Genomic DNA, 18,667 nt, shown 5'->3' on the forward strand with positions numbered 1-18,667 from the left:
TTTGACTAGTTTGTACAAAAAGGCTTCTGACAACTGCTCTATGAAAAGAACCAGAAATGTGTATGCATTTTTTGCCAACTGTTAATAAATATCTTCTTAAATAAGGAAACAAATGTGTTTAGGAACCGAGAATCATTTTTCCTGGATGTGATCGAAAAGGAATTCAGAGATGGAAATAAATAATTCTTCTTCCGCTTGTGACAACTATTTACACAAAAATGTACAAACAGTGAAGCTGATGTTGAGCCTAGCAACAGAAATCCTGTTATTATGCTTAAAAACAACAACAAGAAAACCAAAACAGAAACAATCCCCACATAATAATTGATATATGAGTCCTATACAGCAAGACACTGTGGTCCAAGTCAAAAATGCAATACACCAAGGCAGTGACCACCAACACTGAAACACCCGCAAGAGAAAACTAATCCTTGACTACTAAATAGTGGAAGTTTAGGCATGACTAGCTTTTAACTTTCTAGGCAGCACCTTCACTTCCTGTAGGAGGTTTGCAGAAGCTCTGCTGTATATATGTATACAATGGCCAGAGATGCTTCCCGTGTGTGATTTCAGCTCCTCACTCTAACCCAGGGATGCACTGGGGGCAGTTTTGGCTGTTTGTGGTGGCTGCTCCTGTCTGCAGGGCCAGCAGAGGTGGGTTTTTGGCTCCAGCTGCTGTCCTGCCATGGGCTTGGCTGTGTTTGCCCAAATTCTCCCCGTGGGGATGTTTGCTGGAGTCCTGTGCAGTGTGCCTGCTGCAGATGTTGAGTGGCCTGGGTGGGATCCTATGCACATCTGGCAAGGTGGCAGCTGCTCACCAAGGCCACCATCCAAAACCTTCCACTTTACCATCAGCCTAACCCTGCTACCCAGAAAACTGCTGGGAAAACACCAATTGACTCAAATGAGATGAGAATTGGGCCATCAGAATCAAGTTTCCAGTTTATTTCACGGACAGTAGGAGCTTTTTTCTTCCTTTGCTTATTCTTATTAAAGTGAGGCATCTGGTCTGGATTTGTTCTGTGACTTAAAGGGAGAAGAGCAGTGACTGAAGTCCAGAATTTCATTTATCTTCTTTCTCTAACTCTCCTCTAAGGCAAGATATGGGGCCAAATCCCCACGGAGGCTGCATCACCCTATCAACTCACTGATCAGAGAGAACCATCTCCAGGGATTTATGATGTTCTGGACCCATCTGTTGGAGGTTTAGCTTTTTGAAGTTTGGAGATTTAGAGCTGGGCGTGCTGGACATGGTGTTTTATTGGGCATTATTTTCTTTTTATCTCCCTGGTGAAATTGGTGCCAATCCTACTTCGGTGCCAAAGTGGGGAATTGGTTTGTGATTGGTTACTGCAACTCAGTATTCTTCTTTGCAACAACTTTAATTGGGCTTTAATTACTTAAGTGTGATGTTTGTGTAACCTGTGACTTTAAAAGAAGGAAAAAGAAAAGCCTTGAGGGGACATTTTCTTGCTTCTGGTTGCAGCTTCTTGGTGGCCCTTGAAAGGGATTGTTTTGGGGGTTTTTTTAAGGTGAAGCCAGCAGAGCAGGGGGTTTATCAGAGGCACTGACCCAGGGAGGAAGCTTCCCTGGCTTGTTCCCAGTCTGTGTGGTGCTGGGTGTGCACCCCAGCTCACAGCACTTCTGCAGCTGAGCCTCCACCTTCTGGGAAAAGTGTTGGAATTTGTTCCCTCAGGGACATCGATGGACATTTTGCACACAGCAGCAGGACCTTTAGCTGGCACACAGCTCTGTAACTGCTCAGATACCCCAGCTAATGTTGGGTTTAATCCCTGCTGCTCAGCATTTCGCTGCTTTCCTGTTTCAAGTTCATAGCAAATTCAAATACTTTGTGGCTGCAACAGGAAATTTCCTTTCTTGTTGACAGAAATAAAGGACACCCTAAAAGTCTTGCTCTTTGGAATTATTTTCTTCGGTTCTTTTGCTTGCCAAAAAATCTATTTTTTCTTAGCCTAATCTGTCCTTTGAATTTGTGTCAATTCTCATCCAGCTTTTGCTACTGTATTTCAAAACTGGAAGTTGCATGTAATTCATCTTTGGTTTTGCTTATGAAATTGAAGCAGAGGGATGGAAGCAATAATTCTCTAACAAAATACCTGTTCACTCCAGGTATATTTTGTTCACTTATTTTATTGCAAACCGTGTTACAGGAACTACACACACTTATTAGTCACAGCACAGTCTCACCTTGGATAGATTATTACTGGTTTTACTCACAATCAACACTGGTGAGTTTGCAATCTCCAGAAAGACTCATTTGCAAAAGTATGTATTGTAGGAGCCAATTTTGTAAGCAGATTTGGTTTTAAACGGTTTCTCTGGCTTGTTTCAGTTTACAAGCTCATTGTCTGTAATAAACTAAAACAAAATGTGTTCAAATGCCTCTTTAGATCCAGAAACTGTTCCATTGTCTGAACTTTCAGAGGCCTGGTCCTAAAACGGTTTGGGATTTTTTTTAAAACCCATGGCTGGAGCACCAACCTTTTCCCTCCCCCACACAGCCATACAAACCCACTCTTCACAAATAACTTCTTTTCCTTTCTCCTTCCTCTTTCCTACAAATCTAATGGCAGCCACATGCTCGTACCACCATGTTCCTGTATTTTTTTAGGATAACATTGGAGCTGTCATCGAAATAGAGCACTGAGATGGCATTGAGTTGGGTGGGAGCACAGCAGGGTTTCGGCACAGTCTCTGGGTTTATAAAGTGAACCTGGGGAATTAAAGTAGAGGCAAGTTAAGAGTTACTTTTCCCCTCTCCTGCCCCATGTTTTTCTCAACCTTCTGTCTGTCCCATACCCTTGCTGGGGCAGCAGCTGAGCTGTGTAACTTTGGGATTCTCTGACCCCAAATCCACTTTTTTTTCTGGATCCTTACAGAGTTTTTCCAAGAGGTGCTGATAGTGGATCTCACTGCTCCTTCCTCCCCATGCAGTGGGACTAAACCCCCATTGCCCTGCCTGTCACAGGGCTCTTTGAAACCAGAGACATTCTGTCAGTAATTTCTACCCAGCTAATAATTCAGGCTACTCAGCCAGACTAATGCAGACCTTCCTTCCTTTGTTAGTTTGGAGACTTTTTTGTGTATAAATTTATCTCTGAGCAGCGCCTGTCAGATGTAACCCTGTGCTAGGAGATGGGATATTAGGAGATGGGATATTAGCACCTACCAGTGTCTGTACAATGGCATGATTTGTAGCATTCATGTAGGAATTCAAAGGGAAAGCACATTCTCCTTCACAGTAATAGGCAGCATAGCCCTCTGGAGCGATGATCCAGTCCTGGGTGAAATTGAAGCCATTAGATTGTGGAGAAAGACAGAAATACAGTGAAACAAAAAGCCAACCAGCACATAAATCTATCCATTCACACATCCCTGCACAGTCACCGTGGCCTGCAGAATAAAACTCTGCCCCCCTGGCCTTTCTAAAGCTCTCTTACAGGACTCTAAAGTGCCTGCTCTTCCTGGAGGGACACATCCCACACTGCAGATGTGCCCACAGACCAGCTGAACATCTGGCTTTAGTTGTTTAGCCATTCAGCAGTGTCCTCCTGGCTGCCCACAAGGATCACTTCACTCAGAAACAGAATGCAGACACGAGCTTTCAGACAGGAAAATGTCTTTAAGCAGGTCTGGAAGAATGGCAGGGCAGATGAAAACAGAGAGCTGTGTGTGAATTCAGCACTTCCAGAGGACATGCAGGGCCACAGCTCCTCAAAAAATCCAAGCGTGCTGAACTTCCAGCCAATCTCAAATATAAAATCTCAAATATAAAATCTCGAATATATAAATATTTGTACACCCAACTTAGCAGAAGCACTTCAGCATGCTAAAGGCAGCATGCAGTATTTTTTTATTTTATTTAAAGTAAAAAATCCAGTTAGGTTTGGTCTCACTGCTGCAGATAAGATGTGCCAAGGCACCCCTGTGCCACCCTGGTCACAGCCAGCCCTTACCTGCCACCCCAGGTCCCTGAAGCTGACGTAGAGCTCGTGTTTCTTGCAGGCCTGGCGCTGGTCACTGCTGCTGTTCTCTGTGAGGGGACAATGGTGGCCATGAGGGAGAGAGGCATTGCTGCTCATCTGTTGCACTTGTGGATTTTTAATGTTTTAATTATTTTAATTATTTATTTTAAAATTTAAATAATTATTTATTTTTAAAAATTAAATAATTATTTATGTAAAAAAACAAAATTAATTAATTTTTTAATTTTTTAATTTCAGTCATAAAATAATGGCTGGGTTCAACATATATGACATGCCCTTCAGCTTTTTCTATGCAAAACCAAAAAAAGGCCTGAGAAAGTAGTTTTTTATCTTTATATTTTTTCCCCTGGGCTTCCTCTGATCTCCTAATAGCAAAACACAGATCTCTCTGATTATTGCCTGTACATAAAAGGAGAATCAGTGCAGTTTTGAAGTTGTGTCTGTCCCTGTCATGGAGCCTGAAGACCCAAGTAGAAAGAATGATTCAGGAAGAATTTCTTCACTGAAAGATTGGTCAGGCAGAGGAAAGAGCTGCCAGGGAGGTGGTGGATTCCCCATCCCCAGAGGTGTCCAAGGGACTGGATGTGACACTCAGTGCTCTGGGCTGGGTGACAAGGTGGGGATTGGTCAAACACTGCACCTGATGACCTTGGAGGTCTTTTCCAACCTTAATGATTCTATGAAAATATGATTGGAAGCTCTGTTTTCCTTTTCCTTCTGCCTCTCACGAGCTCTCCTTCCACTCAGTGAGACACTCCCAGAAACAGCTGGAACTTGCTGCTGCCTCGGCAGAGCCAGCCCTGAGCTGTGGCTCCTGCTGGGACTGTCACCAAGGGCCTGTTCCTCTGAGGTGTCACAGAATTAAGCCACATTTCTATTTCAAATGCCTGATGGAGGAGTTTTCTTCCAAATTAGGAAGCACAGCTCCCCCCAGAATACCCGCAGTCATCCTGAGAATGAATGGGTCTTCCTCTTCTGCGCAAGAATTTTGGGACTATTACATTATTTGGGGGCTAAGCTTAAAATCACAAATCCTGCAAATGGATAGCATTTGGATTCAGATCCACTGATTACTTGCTCATTGCTTAAATGTAATGATCTCCCATTTCATAATGAGAATTTGTTTCATAAGGGAGAAAAGGAGTTTTTCAAAAAGGAGGTTTTCGAAAATGAGTTTTTTGAAAAGGATTTTTTCGAAAAGGATTTTTTTGAAAAGGAGTTTTTCGAAAAGGAGTTTTTCAGGTTAGACACTTGAGCTTCGTTGTTTTTTCTTTCTAATTTGGGTTAAGAAACCCCTCAATTTGACATTGCTTCAAAGAAACATTCTTTTGGAATAACCCCATATGCCATATAGCTCCAAACCAGTGGTGGACCAAAGAGACAAAAACCAGATAACACGGGAGAAGCTGTTCCAACACCATCCCACAGCCAGACAGTTCCCCAGCCAGCTGTGCTGTACCTGCAATGTTGGACACCCGGAAAGCCTCCTGGTTCTTTGGTGTTTTGGATCTGTTCTGGCTCCTCTGCTTGCCCCCCGTGGAGCGGATGCTGCGCAGATGCACCTCGGTGGCTTTGAAGAAGGCGACGGTGAAGGGCTGCTTGTTCTGGGGGCCGTGCCTGCCGATCAGCCCCGCCAGCTTGGGGTTGATGCTTTGTCCTTCAAACACAACACACTGCTCAGACCCCTGGGCTTAGAGGGCAGAGCTGACAAGAGCAGCTCAGCACAGCTACATTCATTTTTTTATCTGTGTGTAAAAGTTACAGAAAATAGTCCTAGGTGTAATTATTTTACCCCAAATCCGCTTAGCATTAGCTTTCCCTGCATTCTTTAGAGGGGTTTCTTTAAGTTCACCAACCTATAATTTGAAGGGATCTTATAAAAGGAACCATAAAACTCAGCCCATAGGAGCATTAAATTCCCACTGGAAGGTTATTAGCTTAAAATAAAAATGCCTTGTATGAAATGCTGACAGAGCTCCAGATATGCCTTAGCTGAGAGAAACAAATGCTTGGAGACATTTTGCTTTTTGCTGCATCTTGCCACCACCACACCAAATAACATTGTTGCAAAATTTTGATTAATGTCGGTGCGTCCTTCATTATTTTGTGAATCCACTTTGAGAAAGCAGCAATTTACTTTGCAAAGGGGTGAAATCAGAAATTCCCAGTGATAAGTGCAGGTCTCATATGAGTTAAATCAATACATGAATACTGCAGGGACTTCACCAGTCTGCTAAACATCTGAGTACATCCCTAACCTCCTATATGTCTATGGGCCCTTTTCTTTTTCTTCTTCTTCTTCTTATTATTATTATTATTTCCATCTTAGGCAAAACCAGGAAAAACATGCTTAAAAAACCCTATTCAAAGGAAAAAGCGCTGAATGCTTAGGGCATTCCCCTGGCTGGGAGTGATGTACCTGAAACAGAGAGTGCCTGGTTGCTGCTGGGGTGTGACACTCACCATCAATTCCTTCCACGGAGAGCTGCAGGCCAAGGTTGTGCTGGGGATTCACCACCCAGTGGTTGCTGGTGGCAGTGATGTCGAACACCAGCCACCCCTCCTCTGCAGCCCAGATCGTCCTGGAGTCGAGCAGGAACAAATCTGAATCCCTGAAACAAAGCAGCAGAATTCCCCGTTACCCAGGATTTCCACTGGAGTCTCTGCAGGCATCCCTGAGGCAGAGCATGGGGTTGGGATTTCAGCAGTAGGAGGAGCTGGGCTGGTTTGTGTTCCTCTCCAACCACCCTCAGATGAAGCTTCTCATCTCTTCAAAAAAGAGAGTTGAGTTGAGGTGGTTTGGGGTTACTCTGCTGTTACTCTTAACCTTGAGATCCTGATGAAAGTTCAAAAAACGCTTGCCAGGCACAGATCTGCAGAATTACTGTTTGCATATGCAAACCTGGTAATTGGGCAGACAATGCTGCTCATTAGCCTTTCCACACATAATTTCCTGACTTTCATGGGTAATTGTAGTGTTGGTGCAAGCCAGCTGGAACACTGGTGTGCATATATTAACATATGTAATTGTTTTTTCTTTTTTTATTTGCTCATCTGAGGTTACAGATAACTGATTGAGGCAATAACCCTCTGCACAGTCACAGGTCTGCACTACTGTGGGTCACAATCTTTTTTCAGTTCATTGCTTGGGGTTTTTTTTAAAGGCCATGGCTGGGTTACTCTAGCTGGAGAAATAATATTGGACAATGGAAAAGATCCTAAATAGAGAGATTCTGTTCTTTCGAAAAAGGTGAAATTATGTCAGATTTACAAGATGCTTCCTGGCAAATTTTTGAAAAATTCAAATTTGAGAAAACACAGGTTCTGTAAAAGAAGGAATCTTCTCTTATCGGAAAGGGAGGAGATAAAACTCAGATTTAAAAAATGGGTACTGGTGCAGTTCTTTTATAAAAAATTACTTTAAAAGAACAAAGACAGATGGTGGAAGTGTCTAGACAAGTCCTGTAAGAGCTGCTTTTGTACCTACAGTGAACAAACATGATAACTTGTTCAAGTGTAATTATATCCTTTTGAATGAAGAACTATCCTTGAAAAACCCTTTAATCACGTCCTCAAAGCTTAAAGAAGGCCTTATGAATTTTGTCACCATGGATTTGTCAGTGCAAATACATATATTTACCTTAGCTTACATGGTACCTCTTGCTTGCACAAAACATCAAATGATCAGAAATGCATCTGAGAAGAGCTGTTGGCAGAAAAGCTTTTGACTCATAGCTTTTAGTGATTCTTTTCCCTGTGAGATACCAAGAAATTAGAAGCTTTTGTCCCACACAAAACAGGAATGAAGGGGTTTTTGCAATGCTTTTACCATCTATCTTTCCTTTCAGCCCTCATGGACCAGAGCGTGTAAGATGATGGTTTTCTTCTGTGAGCTTAGGGATGTCACCACCCACCTCTGACTGTGCTGGCTTAACTGAAACCAAACCTCTGAAATGAGTTCCTGCAGAGCAGGTGAGCACACAGCCCAGGGTGTGCAAGAGGAGGTTCTGTGTTTCCCTCCTAAAGCAGGATGGATTTGGTTGTTCCCCATGGCTGAATATGCAGCTGGGAGTGCAATTAATGCTTCCTTTAGAGCTTCCTTTCAAGCAAGGCTCTGGTTTGTGGAAGCAGCTTTATAGAGTTGGATTTGCTGAAACACTTCATTGCTGAGGCAGAGGGGATCCTGTGGCTGCATTTCAGTGGATTTTGGGCAGCCAAGTGGCTGCCCAGGAAGGGCTGGGGGGCAGGGATGCAGAGGCTCAATCCAGGTGTTGGGAGCTCAGTCAGCCTTGCTGAGTGCTCCCAGGAAAACTGAAGCTCAACAGAACAGATAACTCCTCTCCTATCAGATACAGGAATGCAAGATGCTTGAACTCTAACCAGGGGACAAATTTCCTGGGGTTTCATCCCCACCGGGAGCAATGGCCCCATGCAATCTCACAGCACAAGACACCTCCCTGTTTACAGAACTCTGAACCAAACACATCCCAGAGGAGCCAGGGATGAGGCAGTAGCATGGATTGGCCTGTTCCACTGGCTGAGGCCAAGTTTCCAGGAGTAAAGGGTTTTTATATTCACATACTACATTAATGAAGCATGGCCATCGACTGGAACTCATGATTCACACAAAGTTTAATTACCAGGGCCTTGGCTTGCTTGGTATTCCCCCCCTTGTAGTTTGCAGGTTCATGATAGTAGCAATAATGACAATTTTTTTGCTTTCAGCTACTGCTCAACTGCAGTATTATTACTCAGAAAAACCAGCCTTTAAGCTCCCCCGTGCTGACATGATGCAATCGGGGTAAGCAGACAACATGAGGCATCAAGTACCAGGGTGAGTCAGTCTGGGAAATTGTATAATGCATTTGTTTTCCTGTAGTTACAGCAATGTGCAAACAATAGGCCTGGAGGGGAAGCCCGAAGTGAGAGAGATCAAAGGGACTCACTGAAGGGAAATGTCCTTCCCACACACACTTGGAACATTTGGACCCCAAAAGAGCCCCGTGTCAGATGCTCCTTGGAGGAGTTCAAGCACTCCTGGATTAGAGCTTTCCGCTCTGGCCTGCCAGCAGTGGGATGGGATGGGATGGGATGGGATGGGATGGGATGGGATGGGATGGGATGGGATGGGATGGGGTGAAAACCTCACTGGTGTTGCAAGCAGAGGCTCCTGAGGTGGTGGCTCCTGTTCTGATGAAAAGAAACCTCTTGTTCTTTGCAAAAAGAACAACCTCCTCTAAGTGGAATGTCCTGCTCTCCAGACAGGGCAAACAACTTTAAATCACCAGCTAGTAGACAGGCAGCCCTCGAGATATCCTTGTTGGACAGGACATAGTAAACACAGCACAGAAATGTTATTCTGCTAAGACTTAAACAACATTTGCTCTGAGGGCTCCCATCTAATGACTTGTCACAGAAGATAGTGCTGGTTATGTCTAACTGATGTGGCTGGTTTGGGTTTTAGCTGTGAGATAATGATCTGAGCACAAAGAGAAAAGGTTTCTAGTGCCCATCTCACTCCTGTGTCTCACCTACCAGCTGTGTGCTCACAGAGTGGTTCTTGGAGTGATGTGAATGATGGCTCTGCAAAAAGGAGGCAAAAAAGCCCTGTGGTTCCTTGGCCTTGCATTCAGTCCCTTCATTTCAGAATTTCAGTGCATGCAAGAAACCGTCCTGAGCCTTTTACCAGAGCAAGAGATAGGAAAGGCACATGATCCTCCTTTTACAGAAAAATTAAGCTGGGACATGGAAATGTTAATGTCTAGATTAGAGTTACATAAATTACAAAGGCTGGATCCAGACCACAAGTATGTTTTGTCGAGACCACATCAAAATGGCTCAGCGCTCAGAGAACTGACATCAGCGGGAGTGTCAGAGCTTTGAGCCATGATAAAACTCGGGGCTTTCTGCTCAGCTTTCTCAGGCATCAGGCTCTCTGTGGAGCCTGAGATGAGGACAGGAGGTTGGCATTCTCCTGCTGATGTCTTTGGTAGTGTCTGGCACTGGATGCCAGACAGGAGAGTCACCTCCCATTAGGAAGCACTCCCAAAAACTTGTCTGCAGGTCACGTAACTGCTGTGTGGTCTGTGAAACTTCCTTAGTGAACTTGTTTTCTGGACTCAGGGGTGAGTAACAAGCATTGCAGAGTGAGGGTGGCTGGGCAGGATGCATGTGAGGTCGTGTCTGGGAAGCAGCTGGAGCTATAGAGGTGGAAGGGCTGAACTGCCAAAGGGCTGATGGTGGTGAGGAAAGAGATCACAAATATTTAGTGAAAGAGAAAAGGGCTGGAAGAAGTGAGGATGGCGGGGATGAGCACAGCAATGAGAGAACACAAGTACAGAAAAGGCAGGGAAGAGTACTCTGAAAGGAAATTGTGAGGGTTACTGTGTCACAACACGGCGATTCTAAAATAAGAGAAAGGATTAACAACCAGGAAGCTTCATGAAAATAGTCTGTGTGGCTTCTTTGCCTTTTGCTGGGGAACTTTTTCAGTCTCCAGCACGCAGTTTGGTTTGAAGCCATAAACACTGGAAACATATCCAAGAAGGAGAAATGCAGCATCTGCCCTAATCACCTGCCTTGATGAGAGCAAGGACAAGAGAGAGACTCAGTGAAAACATGAGACAGAGAAATTCTGCATTAGCAAGAGAACAGGAGATGAAACTCTGCATTCATAGACCATTATGCTGTAAGGTCCACACTATTTTAGAACAATCCTCTTGCCAAACCCTCCTTACTTTTACGTCTGTTTTCTTCACTCACGGTCCCCATCCCCCTCGCCAGCCCTGTTATTTCAAGCTGCTGGTTGACAAGTAGTAGTAAACACTAATGAGCACTTCCAAGTGGGATAAAAATAAATGGGCAAAAAGACAGGCAGCAGCAGTGAAGGTGACTCTTGGCAATTTCCATTACACTGTTAGACAAGGTGATTTCTGTGACCAGCCCTGGGAGCAGCCCCAGTGTTTTAAACAGTAACCACACAGTGACACCTTGCAGCAGCCTTTGAGTGGCTTTACAAATGTGGGTTAACCCTCCTGCCTCTGTTTTCAGGTAGGAAACACTTGAGGCATGGATATGTTGAATTCTGATTGATTCAGCATGTAACCCACAGCAGCTAAGCCAGGAGCACAATCCTCTCCCCTTGACTCACATTCTAACCCCAGAGGGGCTGTTTGGGTCACAGTGCAAGTTTTCCACAGGCAGCCCAAGGAAGAGCTGGCATGGAAGGAAGAGGGATTTTCACATCCAGGTTTGAGCAGGTGGAGGGAGGAGAAGGCAAAAAGGGCATCCAGGGAGGGTGAGAGGAGATGTGGGGTTAGGAGACATCTGTTTGGATTAAAAACCTGCCGTACCCAAATTCCAGCTTGCTTGGTGTCATTGCTTAGAGTCAGCTGCAGCTGTCCAAAGACAAGCTTAGGAAAATATTTTTCAGACTTTCCTACTTTGAGAGGGCCCCAGGATCTCCCTGGGCCTCTCCCTGGCACGTTTGCAACACCCTCTGTACACAGACCTGATGCAGCCCTCCTCCCACACCTTCCCTGCCCTGGGCCTGAGATCCTCTGCTTATCCTTCCCTCTCCCTCCCCACGGGTTGATAAAAACCCTCCCTGTGCCCCCAGGCAGGAGCCAGCAGCCAAATAAACCCCGGGGGCTCTGCCAGGTGAAGGGATGTCCACAGCAGGAATACAGTTTGCTGGAGGTGTTTTCCAAGGGTTGGTCTGAAAACTGACTGTGCTGGTAGTGAAACAGATCTGGGTAAATTCTGTCCAATCTAGGGGAAAATTAAATCAGTGTTACATTTTTTTAGTTCTGTTTTGTGTGCTCCTAGTAGCCGTGTTGCCTTTCCTACACAGTGTTGGAGAAGGGTAAAATCCAGTTCTCAAAGGCTGATTAAAAGTGGCAATGGGAGTTTGTTACTGAGATGCAAAATGTTCCCTAAACATGAAGCCCCTTGTAAAAACAGCACTGAGAAATGAGGTTATACACATATCTCTGGCACTTTATTTACAGCTGTTTCTGTTCAGCATTGAAGGGCTGTTCATTAGTGCATCACTTACCCCAGCAAGAACCCACTGGGGTCTGCAAAATGCCTCCTGCAGCTCCTCAAGTGCCTGTGAAGGGTTGTGCCTTGCTAAGTTCAAGACCTGTCAGAGGTTTTGCAGGCTGCAGTGGCTTTTAGGAATGGTTGGAAGGAGATAACCAGACGCAGCTCTGTTCTTGGAGAGCTGCAGGGTTTCTGTGCTTAAGTTCCCTTGCTGCTTGCTGAGAGATGAATGTAGTTAACTGACCAGCAGATAACTCACCAAAGTTATTGTCATTATTTGCAGATACTGTCCTGGTGCTGGGGCAGATCATTAGATCAAACTGTACTGTGCTGCACCATCCCCAGAATGATCACACTGCTGCTTAAAAATGCTCCCAAAAAAAAGGCACATCTGCTTTATGGGCTGGGTGGGCCTAAGCCTTTCTTAGTTCCTAGAATTACATGTTTCAGCCCACAACATGGAACCAGACTCCAGAGAATGGCAGAAGTGGGTCTGGAGAAGGGCTCAGGTTTGATCTGGTGCAGCAGTGGTGTAGTTTGAAGCTCAAGCTAAAGCGTTCCAGCTGCAAGTCAAAGCCAGGAATGCATCCTGCAAGATCTGATTTTTCTGTAGGGCTGGTAACATGAGCATCCAAATCACTGCCTTTGAAGCCTGTGAAATCCATAATGGCCACAAAGTGAACATGTAACGACTACATTTCAATTACCAAAGGCTGGTCAAGTACCTGGTTTTATTCTCTCCAGTTACAAAACTCCCATCGACTTCAAAGGGATTGGGATTCACTGCAATGCAAGAGTTGGGTCCAGCGAAATAGGAGATGTAACTCTGGGATGAGGGATTTCAGCTTCAAAAGGTGCAGACAGGAGGGCAGGATCGAGCTCTAGAGGTTTAGAAGTTTATTCACCCGAAGCTCTGCAGCTTCAGGTTAATAAACTGAGGGTAATGTCCTGACTGAGCCCTGGGATCTGCTCTGCTTTCCCTCCTTGTCCTGCTGTTCTCATCCTTCTCGTGCCAGTCTCTGGCTTTGTAAAACACTTGCCCAGGCTGTTGTGTGAGTCCACACAGAGTCCATGGAGCCCAAAGAGAAGTTGGACATGACTCAGTGGACTTTGAGCTCTGCACTCGAAAGCTTTGAGACGTGTTACACCAGTCAAAACATCAACTGTTTGCCGTGTTTATGATATTTGGGACATTTTTGTTCATGAATGTACTTGTTTGACTAAAGTGAATAAGTGATGCTCTGTGCCTAAAGAATGCTGTGCATGCCTTTTTATGAAGGAGACATGGCCAGTTTGAAGAGCTTGCCTGGCAGTGAGAGATTTGGAAAAGTCAGAAAGAATGTTTGATCATTTAGCCTGACTTCCTACAAACACCTGTAACAATATCCTCAGTCCAACAGAGATATAATTTCTGGTAGTCAAAGCCCAAGTAGCATCTCATCTGCTGCAAAGGACAGGGCTGGGCTCTCATTTTTCCTGCCAGGAAAACTGAGCAGGTGGATGGGGGAGAGCTGCTGCCCTTCAAACATTTGTGCTGTTGAGGGTCAGGATTTCAGCAATAGTCTGCTGGGGGTGCAGCTGTTGCTCTGGAAACACCTAAAGCTGTATTTTTCACTGACAGTGAAGTGCAGACGAGAGATGCTGCTGGTTAGATACCTCCAACCTGCCTGAACTCGTGCTCTCATTAACTTGAACTGCTCAAACCTCTGGTTTGTGTGAACCCAGGGCACCATCACACCCTCCAAACTGCAGGCTGATCTGTGGTTTAACTGCAAATCCTGCCTTCAGCACATCCCCTTGCCTCCTCAGAGGAAAAATCACTTCAGCCTGAGCTCTCCAGCTCTCCCTGTGCTGTTCTGTGGCTCTGGAAGTTGTCCTGCTCTCTGCTGGGCTGGAGATGATGCTGAGCTGCCCAGGGAGCCTGGCAGGAGCTGCACCAGCAGGGAGAACCTCAGTGTTCCAGGTCTCAAAAGGCAGTTTCAGCAGTGCCCCTGTGTCAGCTGAAGAGCCCTGGGAGAAGGAAACCCAAAGGCAGCAGAGGTTTCCCTGCCTGCGTGGGGGGAAGGCTTGGCTTTGTTTTGCTCTTGTTGCTAACAACGTCAGATGGGGCTGAATTTCCAGAGGCTCAGGATGAGACAAACAGCCAAGGAAGCATCAAAGTGAATGGGTGTTTTTTGATCAACACTGGAGAGAGTTTGTTTTCTTTCTCCTCTTGCCCAATGACACACTGACTTGGATGACTGGGCTGTGACAGAGCCGGGTGGAAAATGTCAGTGGAAAAATGCAGAAAAAGAGCAAATATTTTTACAAATGTTAGTGACAATATTTTTACCTTCGGTCAATCCAAACCGACGCGGATATTTTTTCAGGACAAACTGTTCAAAACTCACAGCAGCCTGTGCCAAAATGTATGCAAAAGGGGAATATGCATGAACACTCATTAAAAATAGTGTTCCTGTGGTGAATGTGATGCAGTAAAATCACATCTAATCTGGTGGCTGGAACATCTGTATAATTAGCAAGATTTCTCACCTCTTCCAGACAGTGGTTCATCTATATGCCTGCCCTTTGCTTATATGTTTTTTCCCTTTAGGAATAAGAATTAGTGGAGGAGACAGTTTGCAGGAACATTTGCTGCTCCACACACAGCTGTCCCCAGTAGTACCTTGCCATCCTCTCTAAAAAAATTCATAACAAACCTGTGGATGCAAAATTAGGGTATCAGATCTCATCCTGGCTCTGTCAGCAAGATTCCTAGTGGGCACCTCACTCATCAGCATCTGAGGGAGAACTTCCCTGGCATCAGATGAGGAAGGTCATTTACTCCAGAACAGGTTTCTGGCAATTCCCCAATGCCCTGGCAGACAGCTCAGTGCCTCTTCCTCTGCCAACACTTCTCCTGTTCCTGCTCTTCCCGAGAGTGAAAGTCATCCCTGCAGGCTTGTACCTGAATAATCTGCTCGAGAAACACAGCAAAGAGAGGCTGCTGCCTCTGGAATGGCCTAAGAGGGAATAAACTGAAATGCTAATGGGTCCCATGCACAGTTCTGGCATAGTTTGAACTGTCACTGTTCGATAAAAATAATTTTAGCACAGTCCCCAAACACTGCAAATAATTGCATTGCTAGAAATGTCAGGGGAATTGTGAGTTTTAAGCTATAAAATTAGAATTTCAGATGTAGAAGGAAACACACCAGTGGTTAAATATTTTTACCATACAACAAAGCCAGTAGAAATTCCCACCATGGAAAAAAATTGACAAGGTTTCCTGACATATTTCAATTTTTTCTGCATTTTTATTAGCTCTTATAAAACTATAAAGCCAGAGTCCTGATTGCACTTTTTTTTCTTACCCTTTTGGACTTTTCACTTTTGAAATCCCTAGTGTTTCTCTTTTCATAAACCTAAATTAGAACTGTAGTATTATTAGCCCATATTTAGTAGTCCTAAAGAATAACTTCTGACTAGAATGTGACTGTAAATACTTTTCACATAAATAAATGCAACCTCACTTTTGGTAGGATTTGTATTTGAAAGAAATATGTGCAAATGAAACTAAGTGCCTTTGATAAGTGGTTTGGGATTGCTGATTAATTGGAACTAAAACCAGATGAGAAAATTCAACATATGTTCTTGTTCAAGTTCCCTGGAGGATTTGTCAGGGAGCTTGGCATACATTAATAACTGCTTGGAATGGATTTAATAGCTCATCTTGTAGTTTTGCACATGCAAAACAATCAGTCAATATAAAAAGCACAGTGTCATCTGTCTTTGTTAATTAGGGAGCTCAAATGCCTTTGATAATAAGGGCTAGTAATTAAGCTACAGTTCCAAAGGAAGCATTCGGGTTTGCCACCTCAGGATCCATCAGAGGCAGGAGGAAGGGGGAAGAAGTTCCAGAAATCTTGAAATACTCCTGTTTTGGGATAGTTTTTCTGCATTAGCACTTGGCCAGGCTGCTGAGTGCTCCCAGAGGCTAGAGCAGGAGCGCTGGGGATGCTCCCTGGGGCACAGGGAGGCTCACAGGGCACCTCTCCATCACCACACACAGAACAGGAGCTGTGTGCCTGCAGCAGCCTGGGCTGAGATTCCCTGCACAGCCCCCATGCCAAACCCAGCCACTCCTGCTGATGGCACCAGCACCTCTAAAAGGGCTGGATGGAAATCCCTGGAGGAACCAGCTGTGTTGTGCTTTCCCAGGGTCTCCCTGAGGGTCACTCACCTCCCCGGGTGCTCCTGCAGCACCTGGTAGACGCTGATCTGGAAGGTTTCGTTGTCGAAGCGCTCGCGGATGTAATCCTTGTATATCCTGAACTCTGCTGCTGTCACTGCCTCCCCCTCCGGGATCCGGGAGAGATCAAACCTGAACTCTCGGTAGTGGCAGCGCTGATGGTGAAACTCTCTGTCATGCTCCACTGAAACAGAAAAACAGCCCATTAGCCACCTGCTTTGTTCCCTTTCCCCTCGCCGGCAAACACACTCATGAGTTGCCACAACAGAAAAGGGCAGGAATATCTGATTGCAGCACCTCACGGGTTGCTCAGTCCATTAAAGCACATAGGAAGTACCTGCCCCTATCTGGGCTATTATAAGCATATATGTGTTTATCAGGCTCCCTTTGGAGCAGTTTTACAGCTGGCTGGCACAGGGGGCCTCTGTGTTTTAATGATTTTTGGCAGCTTTGTGCTCGACAAGTGACTCTGGACATTTGCCACCGATAACGACCGAGGCTGTGGGAAGGAGCTGAGACAGACAGATGGGGCTTTTCAGGAGCGCTGGTTCTTGGCCTGGCTCTGCTCCTGACAATCACACACACACACCCACACATACCCACACATTACAGACACAAATTCCAGCCCTGGAGGCTCTTCATGCCAGTGACCCACATTTGGTGCCAGCTGAACTCATCACAAGCTCACAGCTCCGCTCCGTAGGGTCAAAGCTTTCATTTTAAAGGATCTTTAGTGATCAGGGCTGTGAAGCAAACGTTCAAAGCGAGGACCTTCTTCCACCTCCCAACCCTGACTGTGAAATAACAGGTGCCAGACCCTCCCAGGCCGGTGTTGGGATGTGTGTTATCCTGCAGGGTGACAGCTCTGCCTGTCCCCTGATGGACAGCTGATGGTCTCGTGTCACCCTGCCTGTGGACACGGAAGAAGGGGGTCAGTTTTGGGAGGAAACAAAGACTTCAAGCCAGTCCTCCAGCAAGGGGGAGGCGAGGTGTCAGTGCCCCAGCCCAGCACATGAGGCAAAGCACCCTTCTTGGAACGAATTCCAAATTAAATAGACAAGTCAGACAAAGGAAGAGGAGGAAACGGAGGTATGAGGGGATGAACTGACTCGCCCAAGGTCACAACGCATGACATTTTAAGAGCTGAGGTTTGAACCAGGGACTTCCTATATGTCCCAGTCCTGTCGTCTGTCCACTTGACCTCTCTGCAGCTTGACTGCACAATTCAAGTAGTTAGCTCTGAGATTTCCTTGGCAAAGAATGTGTATCTTTCTACAGGCCTGATTTTCTTCTGGCAGCAGCAAATCCATTGTGTAAATCCATTGACTTAACAGGAATTATTCCTGAAAGAGAGGAGTTTCGAGCCCGAGTCTGGAAAGTGCTGTTTAAATTGACAGTGCTGCGTGGTACAAACAGAGATCAGCACTGGCCAGGGTGTCCCCATGGCAGGGACAGAGATTTGGGAGGCTCTGGGAACGGGGCTGTGTCCAAGCATGGAGCAGCTTCAGTGCTGCTTTGCTGGCCGAGCTTCAGCGCTGGCCATGGACTCTTCCTCCTCTCTCACATCCCTTCTGTGAGGAGTCCAGTTTGCCACTGTGTGATTGCTGCTCAGGGAAATGCTTCACAGCTCTTACTCATAGCTGGGATTCATCTAGTAGGAGTTTTTTAGGTGTGAAACCTCTAAACTTTCCAAGACAAAGGTGATTAATTTCAGCAAATGGTTTTATAGGTTGAGCAGACTCTGTTGCACCTCTAGCTAAAACATCTCAGGGACACAATTTAGTGTCTCATGCCCTGATGTGGGGGAATATTGTGAATATTCACCAGTGTTTGTAAAAGAGTTGGCAGGCTAAAACTGCCCTGGACCTGCTAGCAACACTATTTGAAATGTGTCTCAATCCCTTTCCTCCAAAGTACTCCTAACAGAATGATACAAAAAGTGTGATTTCAGTTTTAAAGGAATTTGCCTGCACCTAAATTACACAGGGAAGGAAAAAAATACTTTAACATGGAATTGCTCCTTTAACCACAACTACAGAAGAATGAATATAATGCTGTGTGGGTTTATTTGTAGCTGTTAGCAGTAGGATGCACAAATCTGATTTGCTTCCAAAGACATGGGAAGGCTGAATTTCCAGAGGAAGGTGGGTGCAGTTTTTCAGTACATGTGTGATGACAACTGCATCAACCAACACTGGCCTTTAGCTGCCCTTTATACACAAGGTCTGACAACAAGCACATGAAGATGAAACTTTTTGGGGTGCTGCTAAAGTTCACAGCAATTCCCACTGCTGGGCCCTAGAAAAAATGTGTCGTGTTAGTATGAAAAATTAACAGCCAAGGTCATAAAATAAAGAGCCCCAAAGTTTGAACTTTCCCATGCTTT

At 45.3% G+C, this 18,667-nt stretch overlaps 1 protein-coding gene across 1 annotated transcript in view; it reads right to left on the bottom strand.

Moving 5' to 3' along the window:
* Positions 1-2,133: 2,133 nt before the first annotated feature.
* Positions 2,134-18,667, bottom strand: part of BMP7 (bone morphogenetic protein 7) — a 38,407-nt gene continuing 21,873 nt past the window's right edge. Inside the window, exons 2-7 of the mRNA XM_085079577.1 lie at positions 16,273-16,465; positions 6,471-6,619; positions 5,467-5,664; positions 3,978-4,054; positions 3,191-3,301; positions 2,134-2,734 (exon numbers count right to left, since the gene is read on the bottom strand). Of these exons, the coding sequence (XP_084935703.1) occupies positions 2,585-2,734; positions 3,191-3,301; positions 3,978-4,054; positions 5,467-5,664; positions 6,471-6,619; positions 16,273-16,465 (878 nt within the window). The 3' untranslated portion in view covers positions 2,134-2,584. The remainder of the gene's footprint in view (positions 2,735-3,190; positions 3,302-3,977; positions 4,055-5,466; positions 5,665-6,470; positions 6,620-16,272; positions 16,466-18,667) is intronic.

The sequence above is a fragment of the Lichenostomus cassidix genome, chromosome 20 (assembly GCF_008360975.1).
Source record: "Lichenostomus cassidix isolate B80296 chromosome 20, HeHo_3.0, whole genome shotgun sequence".
NCBI lineage: Eukaryota > Metazoa > Chordata > Aves > Passeriformes > Meliphagidae > Lichenostomus > Lichenostomus cassidix.